The sequence below is a fragment of the Adiantum capillus-veneris genome, chromosome 29 (genome assembly GCF_014529385.1).
Source record: "Adiantum capillus-veneris isolate H3 chromosome 29, ASM1452938v2, whole genome shotgun sequence".
Classification (NCBI taxonomy): Eukaryota; Viridiplantae; Streptophyta; class Polypodiopsida; order Polypodiales; family Pteridaceae; genus Adiantum; species Adiantum capillus-veneris.
Window position 1 is genome coordinate 106,202,276 of NC_140959.1, and position 9,761 is coordinate 106,212,036.

General features: G+C 44.5%; 1 protein-coding gene across 1 annotated transcript; it reads right to left on the reverse strand.

The window, feature by feature from the left end:
* Window positions 1–5,333: 5,333 nt before the first annotated feature.
* On the reverse strand, window positions 5,334–7,907 carry LOC147419706 (linamarin synthase 1-like). The gene is made up of 2 exons (XM_086505566.1): window positions 7,231–7,907; window positions 5,334–7,059 (listed from the first exon to the last, which is right to left on the reverse strand). The coding sequence occupies exons 1-2, from the start codon at window positions 7,679–7,681 to the stop codon at window positions 6,086–6,088; spliced, it is 1,425 nt and encodes a 474-aa protein (XP_086361692.1). The 5' UTR covers window positions 7,682–7,907; the 3' UTR covers window positions 5,334–6,085.
* Between the last annotated feature and the right edge of the window lie 1,854 nt (window positions 7,908–9,761).

Consider the following 9,761-nt stretch of genomic DNA (forward strand, 5'->3'; position numbering starts at 1 on the left):
TTTTTTGGATCGTATGCATGTTTTCTCTCTCTTTTTCTCTCTCAATGTGTGTGTTTTTTGTTTATGCATGTTCTCTCTCTCTTTTCCTCTCTCAATGCGTGCGTTTTTTGTTTATGCATGCTCTCTCTCTCTTTTTCTCTCTCAATGTGTGTGTGCATTCTTTGTTTATGTATGTGTGTGTGCGTTTTTGTTTTTGTTTGTACTCTCTCTCTCTCTCTCTCTCTCTCTCTCTCTCTCTCTCAAAAACACTATGTGTGTGTGTGTATGTGTGTGTGTGTGAGAGAGAGAGAGAGGGAGAGAGAAAGAGGGGAAGGGAACATGAGAATGAGGAGAGGGAAGGAGCATACCTGGCTCTCCTTCCTCTCCTCGTCTGTGTGTGTGTGTGTGTGTGTGGAGAAGAAAAAGAGAGAGAGAGAGAGAGAGAGAGAGAGAGAGAGAGAGAGAGAGAGTGAGGGAGAGCGTTACCTGTTCCTTGCTTGAGGGCGCCGAAAAACTCAGATCTGAGATCTGAGTTTTTGGGCGCGCTCAGTTATTTTTTTACCCCAGCCGGCCTTGCTATAAGCGTCGCTATGAGCATCGCAAATTTACAGAGAAATTTGCGACGCTCATAGCGACGCTGGGAATTTACATAGAAATTTGCGACACTTATAGCGACGCTCATAGCGTCGCAAATTTACAGAGAAATTTGCGACGCTTATAGCGACGCTCATAGCGACGGCGGGATTTTTTTTTTTGAGCGTCGCTGTGTGAGCGTCGCTAATATGAAGAGCCTCTTGTAGTGAAGTACTAGCAAAAGTCTGGTAGGAATCTGGTAAGGCATCAAGAACAGTCTGCACAAGGGAACTATCTGAAATGACTTCACCTGCAGAAATAAGTTGCTCATTGATATCCTTGACACTAGCAAGGAAAGTGTCCATATCATCTTCCTCATGCATAATCTTCGACTCTAGCTCTTTACGCAGCAAAGAAATTTTAGCCTCATTCCGGCTTGCATAAAGACCTACTAGAATATCCCAAGCCCGTTTTGCAGATTTTGCTGAACTGATGTGAGGAATAATGGTGCGCTTCACAGACAACGCAATCAATGCATGAGCCTGCGCATCCTTAACATCCCAACGAGCTTGTTCTACCGTAGGCAAAAAAACTCTAACAGCTGCAATCCTTGCAGCAAGACCTGCAACATCCTCAACATCGCCTACATCCTCAGAACCAGGACGTACATCAATGCCCTGCACAATGTTCCAGACACCTTTTGACACAAGAACATGTTGCATCATATAAGCCCACATAGGGTAGTTGTCCCCATCCAACCTGTCCTCAGCAGCAAACATCTTGAACACATCTGTGTTGTTGTTGTCAGCCATGGTAAATGCTGCACCTGATGTGAAAACAGCCCAAAAATAGGAGAAACGGAGCGGGAACAACCTGTGCTATATAGCACAAACCGTAGAAGACTATAAGGCACCTGTTATACAGAAAACGGCACTGACAGAAAATCTGCACAAAATGACGAAATAGCCTGTGCAGTACTGCCTGTAGTGGAAACAGAGGCCGAAATGAGCCCAAATCAAAATTCTGAGCAGACCAAGCTCTACGAGATCTCCCAAAATATTTATCGACCTGCGAACGCTCGCCAAAGCTCATTGAAATCGGAGAAAGTGAGCAGGCGTTTACTGGAGCAGCTGGCAACTAAGCCCGGGAGGACGTGACCTGCTCTAATACCAATTGTTGGAATTAGGGTTGCAGAGAAACACACACAGCTTGGAGAAGACGAAGGAAGCTCAAGGCACACAATAGAGAGTGTGTTACTTAGTGTGCAATGGAAAGATAGATAGCCCTAGAGTGATGGGCGTATATACAATGCACGGGGGAAAAAACCTCCTAAAGAGGGAAAAAATGCCCCGGCGGTCCTAGTGTGTTCACACACATCAGTACCACATGTATATGATAACAGTTTCTATGTATGAAGAAAACCATACACTGAAAACAATGTTTTTCATAATGTCCTCTCTGTGTATAGTATGCTTTTATCGAAAGCAAGTAATACAAGGATTCCTATCAAGTCTATTTCAAAGAATAGGAAGTTATCTTAGAGAATGACTTGCTTGAGGGAGATTAGAAGAGAAGAAACTGCACTTGGTGTGGCAACGTTTGAGCTTGCTTTTAAAAGAGCAACCATACATACATCAATAACGCAATTAGGGAATGGACATAGCCTTATCTAATAGAGTCCCATATCTTGAGAGGTTGCATGTCCTATAGTAATTTTTAAGAGTGCTATCCTTTCCAAATGAGATCTATCACCTAGCTTTAAATGGTTCCTCTTTTAGAGAGTGTCAAAAGGATGCATGTGTTCGAGTAATTGTTTCAGAAGAGCCCGAGGCGTCAATTCGATGTAGTCCTTCCCTCAAAAGAGACCCAATTAAGCCTCTCTAGAAGAAAAAGCGGTCTTTATTTTATAGTGCACTAGGCAACAACATAGGCAACACTCTTCTCTCTCTATACAGAGGCTATGGGAGTGACTAGCCAAGAGTGGGAAAGGCAAGGAAATCTTGGCTGCCTTCCCGCAATGACCCACCCTTAGTCATCTTTACACAAACGAAACGTGGGCATGTAAGAGAAGAAGAGGAGGATTAAAATATAAATGCTGGACCTCAAAGGTATATTCGACAAAAGTGTTGAACTCAAGACATGAGGGACTCACGAGGGAGAGAGGAAGAAGAAGAAGAGAGGTGGGAACAATGCCAAGAGACCTACTCTCGAACGAGTCTTGAACTCAAGACGTGCTCGTCGAGACGGAACTAGCACTTAGGCGCGCGCGTGTGTGTGTGTGTGCGTCAGTAATTACTATAAAAGAAGTGTGTGTGTGTGAGAGGGAGAGAGAGTGTGTGTGTGTGTGTGTGTGAGAGAGAGAGAGAGAGATCTGAATCACAGGTCGTGTAGCTGCCTGGCTGGTGCTGCCGCTAGCCTGCGCATGTCATCTATGAACAATTTGAAGTTGGACATGGACGAGCCCCCCGGACAAACATGGGAGCATCTTCCTTAGCAAACATGGCAGAATCTTCACAAACATGAGATAATTCACAAACATGGGAGCATCTTCCTTAGCACCTTCATGTGCAAAATCAAAGCTATCAATGTTCATTCTACTCTCTTGATTATTGTCAGCCATGTTAGCAAAATTTATGTATATACTTAGTGTATGCTTTGGCAATTCAAAACCTTAGTTGCCACTCCTCTTAGCCTTTAAAAATCGGCTCTTAAGTATCTACACCCACGGCTCAAAGTGGTTAATTATAGAGAGTAGAGGAGTAGGTCTAACATAGGAGAGTTGCCAAGGGCTAGCTCCTTTCAGACTTCTTATGGCTCAATAATGGTAAAGCCGTAGGCAATTCTAAAAAGACTCCATTATTAAGTCCAAAGCTCCCGAGGTGTGCACCATCCTCCACATAGTGGGCTTAACAAAACCGATATTAGATCCCAATTCCACTTACCCTATTATAATTAACAACATCAACCATTTATAGGCTACTTAAGGACCTCTCTTCTTAAGCAAGAAAAGAGAAACCAAATGCTCTGATACCAATGTAATGGAATTGGCCTATTTAACTTAAGAATAGCGGAAATTAATGAGAGTACTTTTGAGAAATAACTTTGTGAGCATAACGGGTGAACAATAGCAACATAATCATAACAATTAGTTAACTTGGCATGAACAATACTTTTGCAAGAGAGAGAATTTAGAGAACATGACAACAGTTGAGGACCGGATTTATGTGGAGCCGGTCCCCCCCTCCAATAGTCATTTATATTATGATTTCTCCCATTAAGAGAGACTTGTTACAATACAGTATTTGTGTTCCTTGTGACCTAGGTGATGCAATGAAGATGGAAAGCTTCATGCATCACAAACATAACATGAACTTGAAGAAAGCTTTAACTATCCCAAGCCTCAGTCCCAAGACCTTAAACACCTTCGAAGGTGGAGAGAGCTAGCAGGGCATGAGGGTAGGGAAGAGGAAGAAGAAACATTTCGTAGGAGAAAGAACTAGTTCCTCACTTATCATACTCTTGTTGCTAGCATACATAATAGCATAGTAATGAAAAATAAGGAGATGGCAAGCTTAAGCATTGAAGCATGGCTCTTGGTTGGATTTGCACTCCATAGCCAAGAGTGTTGGTGTAGGCTCTCAACCTCTACTTGCTTGGAGAAGGAGAGGGAGCTCTTGCACTTTGCATAGCACACAATGAGAGTGTTTGTGAGTGTGTGTGGGTGAGTATACCCCTCTAAGCAACCCCCTAGCTTGCATGGTCGACCCCCCCTTGTAGCTCATGATGAAAGCTCATTGGACCCGTCCAGGCCTAGCCAATCACAAGGAGGAGCCATTGCAAGCAACAAGGGTAGCCTTGGGACAAGTGTCCCCCTTTCCCCTTTGAGAGAGAGGACTTGATAAATGCAAAATCAATTAATTAAATATCCTAAATTATCATTGGACCCCTTGGGTGGCCAACCAATAGGCTTCAGGCACACCATGAGGGCAACATGAGGAGGAACTTGACAAGTGTCCTTGCTGCCTCTTCAAGCTGGGGCTTCCCTTGTGTGTGTGTGTGTTCTCTCTCATCTCCCCCCCCCCCTTGTAGGCTCGCCCCCTTCCTTGTAGGGATCTTTTTGACTTTGGATGAGCAAGCCCCTTAGTCATCAAGCATGACAAAGCACTTGAAGTAGGGGGTGTTCCCACAAGCATCTCAGGCTTCTCAAGGCATCTCAAGCACCTTAATCATGTAGCAAGTCAAGCACCTCAAGCATGGAGCCAGTCAAGCACCTCAAGCATCTTAATCAAGCACCTCAAGCACGACAAGCACCTCAAGCAGAACAAGCACCTCGAGCTTGGGCCGGGTTCCCACCTCAAGCTCAGCCCTAGCTTACCTAAGGTCAAAGGACTTTTACACACATTATTGGGGTTTTCAATGAAGCTAACCCTAAGGTGTTATGTTCCATTGGATAGCCTTGCTCTTTGATAGACCGTGTCTCATTTGGGCCCTTTACCATTGGCCCCGTGTTGAGATAGATCTATAAGCACATATCTATATCTTAACACTTGTTCCTGTTTATTCTCCCACATTAAGTGATCAATTTAAAATGAGAGAATCATTTGGGTTGGTTAGATATTAGATTTTATGACACTCATGCACCTTGGAAGAGATCATCTCGCCTAAGAAAGTTGAATAAAGGAGGTAAAAACATAAGTTTCCTCAAAGAATACGAAGTTATCTTAGAGAATGACTTGCTTGAGGGAGATTAGAAGAGAAGAAACTGCACTTGGTGTGGCAACTTTTGAGCTTGCTTTTAAAAGAGCAACCATACATACATCAATAACGCAATTAGGGAATGGACATAGCCTTATCTAATAGAGTCCCATATCTTGAGAGGTTGCATGTCCTATAGTAATTTTTAAGAGTGCTATCCTTTCCAAATGAGATCTATCACCTAGCTTTAAATGGTTCCTCTTTTAGAGAGTGTCAAAAGGATGCATGTGTTCGAGTAATTGTTTCAGAAGAGCCCGAGGCGTCAATTCGATGTAGTCCTTCCCTCAAAAGAGACCCAATTAAGCCTCTCTAGAAGAAAAAGTGGTCTTTATTTTATAGTGCACTAGGCAACAACATAGGCAACACTCTTCTCTCTCTATACAGAGGCTATGGGAGTGACTAGCCAAGAGTGGGCAAGGCAAGGAAATGTTGGTTGCCTTCCCGCAATGACCCACCCTTAGTCATCTTTACACAAACGAACGTGGGCATGTAAGAGAAGAAGAGGAGGATTAAAATATAAATGCCGGACCTCAAAGGTATATTCGACAAAAGTTTTGAACTCAAGACATGAGGGACTCACGAGGGAGAGAGGAAGAAGAAGAAGAGAGGTGGGAACAATTCCAAGAGACCTACTCTCGAACGAGTCTTGAACTCAAGACGTGCTCGTCGAGACGGAACTAGCACTTAGGCGCGCGCGTGTGTGTATGTGCGCGCGTCGGTAATTACTATAAAAGAAGTGTGTGTGTGTGTGTGTGTGTGAGAGAGAGAGAGATCTGAATCACAGGTCGTGTAGCTGCCTGGCTGGTGCTGCCGCTAGCCTGCGCATGTCATCTATGAACAATTTGAAGTTGGACATGGACGATCCCCCCGGAGAAACCGTAGCCAATGCCGTCTGCCGCAGAGCCGACAGGCGCCCCTGCATGCTGGCAGCTTCCTCAGAATTTCCCAGTAACGAGCTTATCAGTAATTTTATGTCGCTCGACCTTGCCCCATTCCGCAGACAATGCCCGATCTTCGACACATCCGCAATATAATGTGCATTCATTCTTTGTTCTGCAAACCCGCCGGGCTTCGCCAAGATGGGCACACCTCCATCAACACTCTCTCCCACAGAATTCCATCCACAATGAAACAGAAAGAGGCCAACGGATGGATGTGTCAGGACGGCAAGCTGGGGTGCCCACGATACCAGCATTGCTCGGCCGCTTGGCTTCCCTTGCACTGCCTCTGAGTCTAGCTTTCCCCGCAACCCTGAAAGGGCAGGACCGATTTGGTCTGGGCGGATCGCCCAAAGGAAAGGCACTCCACTCTCTTCAAGGCCCTGGATGAGCTCCCCAATGTCTTCCTCAGACATATTGACCATGCTTCCAAAGGAAATGTAAATGACAGAAGCCTTCTCATGTTTTGAGAGCCAGTCTTTGCATGTTGTGTTTTCAGGCCACATGCTAAGGATACTTGTTGCCTCCATGTCGTGCGGGTTACCGTGGCAGACATCTGTTGGAAGTAAGGGGCCAATCTGTAGGAAATTGGGGACATCTTTCTTGAATGCAGCACATGCCTCACTCTCCAACTCTTCAAAAGTGTTACCTAGATTCCAAGCTGCCTCTAGAGGCCTCTTCATACACAGCCTCAAGAACCATTGAAACAGAAAGTCTGTCGTCGAATCCACCAAGACGAACGAGATGTAGTTTTCGAGTTTCATTGGGTTAATGCCTTGAATGCAGTGAACAACCTCTTGTAGTTTGCTTTGATCTGCTAGCAAATAAAGAAGCACTCATCATGACAGAAAACCTTCAGAGTCATCCTCCACAGAATTAACAAAGTGCTCTCTAATCCAAAGCAGCAGAGGAGCAGCATCATGAGAAATGTTAAGACAAGTGAGGCTATTCAAGATTAGTATCAGAAGAGAGGAAATTAACAAACCTTTCACTGGGATGAGGCCAAGAGATTGAAGAGTGGATTGGAAGGCATAGGCAATATTCGCATGCACAGGAGTGGTCCAGAGAGAGACACGAGGGATGTGAAATTGATCAGCCACATCTTGAATCCAAGTGCAGAAGGCATCCGCAATGATGCAAGTCAAGGGAGGGGACTCATCGCTGTTCAAAATGCGCCTCACCAGCTTTGCAAATGGGCCTGGCAAAGCCAGAGTTGCCGCAATCATCTCGACCACTCCACCCGGCTTCTCATTGAAACGCTGATGGTGGTCGGGCAACCCATCAGGGATGTGCTCGAAGCGCAAGTTTGGCAATGTCGATAAGTAGGCTGCAGCTGCTGCTGGGCGCTGGTGGAACATCCACTGATGGGTGTGGTCTGAGTTGATGAATGTGATGAAGAAACCCTCGTCCAGCATGCGCATGGCGAGCTGAATCATGGGATTTATGTGACCCTGTGCCGGAAATGGGAAGAGCAAGGCATGGGGCTGCTTGCAATTGCCTGCACTGCCGTCGGAGCTCGTGTTGGCAAGAAAGACTGAGGACTCATGTGGGTGGACTCTGCTGGATTCCAGAGAACAACAGGCTGCTTGTTGCGTGGAGTTGTCGCAGTAAATAGGGCTATCAGGCCTAGACTCTCTTGCAGTCGAGTCCAGGGACCATTTTGACACGGGGATTAATGGTCCCCATTAGAGCTCCTGCACATAGGCCTTAAGCCCCACCTTTGCCTTAAGCCCCACCTTTTGAAGGTTGTGCATTCCGCACGACACTAATAGACACCTCCTTTTTTAAAGGGAATCTACAGTCTCAAGATGGTTGTTAATCGTGGATCATCGTTGTTAATCGATGATCATACGATCCATTTGGAAGAAAAATATGGATTGGATGGAGTTTGATCTCATAACCTTACCATTAGGCAGCAAAGGTCTCACCACTGCACTACATGCGTTTTGTTACGTAAGAAAAAATGTAACATTATATTAAGTAGTTTTGCCACATCCGTGATCCTAGTTCATATCGAGTTTATGTCGAAAGTTCACATTTAGTTCACATCACCAAAATGCAGTGCACATACCTTGCAAAGTTCACACACAGTTCACACATTTGCCCGAGTTTACACTTAGTTTACATCTATTGAGGGTGTCATTTAGTGAGGAGGGTGCATTCCCATAGGTAATCTCCTAGCAAATAGATAGGTGGGGTCCCATTGGAGCTTCCAAATGAGGACCCCAAAAAAAAAAACTTGGTAGGAGGTAAAAGTGTCTAGTTGCCTTGCTCTATCAAGTCATTTCTAATTACAAGGGCTTCCAAAATGTAGAGGGTGGTTCAAGAACCCTTTATGATAGAGGTGCTTCCAAGATGTGCACTATTGGGTCTATGTGAAGGCGCTCTTACCCATGTCAAGGTGGCCTTGCACTCTTTTTTCTAGGTAATATAGGTGATGGACACACAGTGCATAGTTATTAGTAACTTGGAGAGATAACTAAGCCCAATCTTTGGTCATGTGAAGCATAGTAGCTTCGCATTGTAGAACTATGCACAAGCATTAATAACTATGCCAAAATCGGCATAATTACGTAACTATGCAAGACAACACATGCTTGCTTTTTAGCTTTTTGTTGCAAAATCGTTATTTTTGTAAATTTCGCCTACATGGACTCAACTCTTGCTTTTAATAAGGGCTCCATTGCTAGGATAGACATTTTCTATTCATCGGTTGTTGTCTTGGATCAGACCTACACTTGCCTGCTTTCATAGTGCTCTACCTTCGCGAGACCATGAGATGGTGCATAACAGCTTACTGCGTATACACTCAGACATTGCAGGAGCATAGTTGCCTTAGTAATCCTAAGGCCTGGATGACCATGCTCTTACAATTCAAGAGAGTATGTGCCAATTTTTCTTAAAAAAAGAGAGAAAGAGGAGAATCAACGTTGATTCTGACTGTGAAAGAAAACAAAAATGAAGGGAAAGGGGAAAGGGAAGGCAAATTGAAGAGTTGCCCGCGTGCAGGTAGAGGACAATAGGGCGAGTAGCCGTAGGTAGCTGGCAAGCAAAGGGGAAGCCCTGACAAATGGCAACAATTGGCTGAAGCAATAGAGTAGGTGTTTGTGGGCATAGAAGGCCAAGGGGGTGGAGGCATGGCTACATTTTTTCACTTCTTTATGCGCAATTGAGAGCAACGAGGGCATTTGGCCAATTGGCTAAACTGGTTGTCTCTAAGTACCTCTATGCATTATATCTTGGGTTTGATGCCCATCATCAAATAGGGCTTTTAGAATGGAGACCACTCTCTTCTAATGAAAAATGGAATCTAGCCAAGACTCTATCTCATGAAAGTGCAAAGAGCCAAATGTCTTTCATTGAAAATTAAAATTGAAATACTATCCAATCAAGATTAAAGTTTTCTCTAGTGGTAGTCCTAGGAGAGATACATCATCAAATGATGTGGACCTTTTCTTACTATTGTGAAAATTTACACCACGATTGTGGACCTTTTCTTTCTATTGTGGAAAGTTA

Excerpts from the sequence above, each read along its gene's own strand:
- LOC147419706 (XM_086505566.1), bottom strand. The coding sequence starts at position 7,681 with ATGATTCAGCTCGCCATGCGCATGCTGGACGAGGGTTTCTTCATCACA. Across the intron at positions 7,060-7,230 it reads TGGCCTCATCCCAGTGAAAG|ATCAAAGCAAACTACAAGAG; the intron begins GTTTGTTAATTT and ends ATTTGCTAGCAG.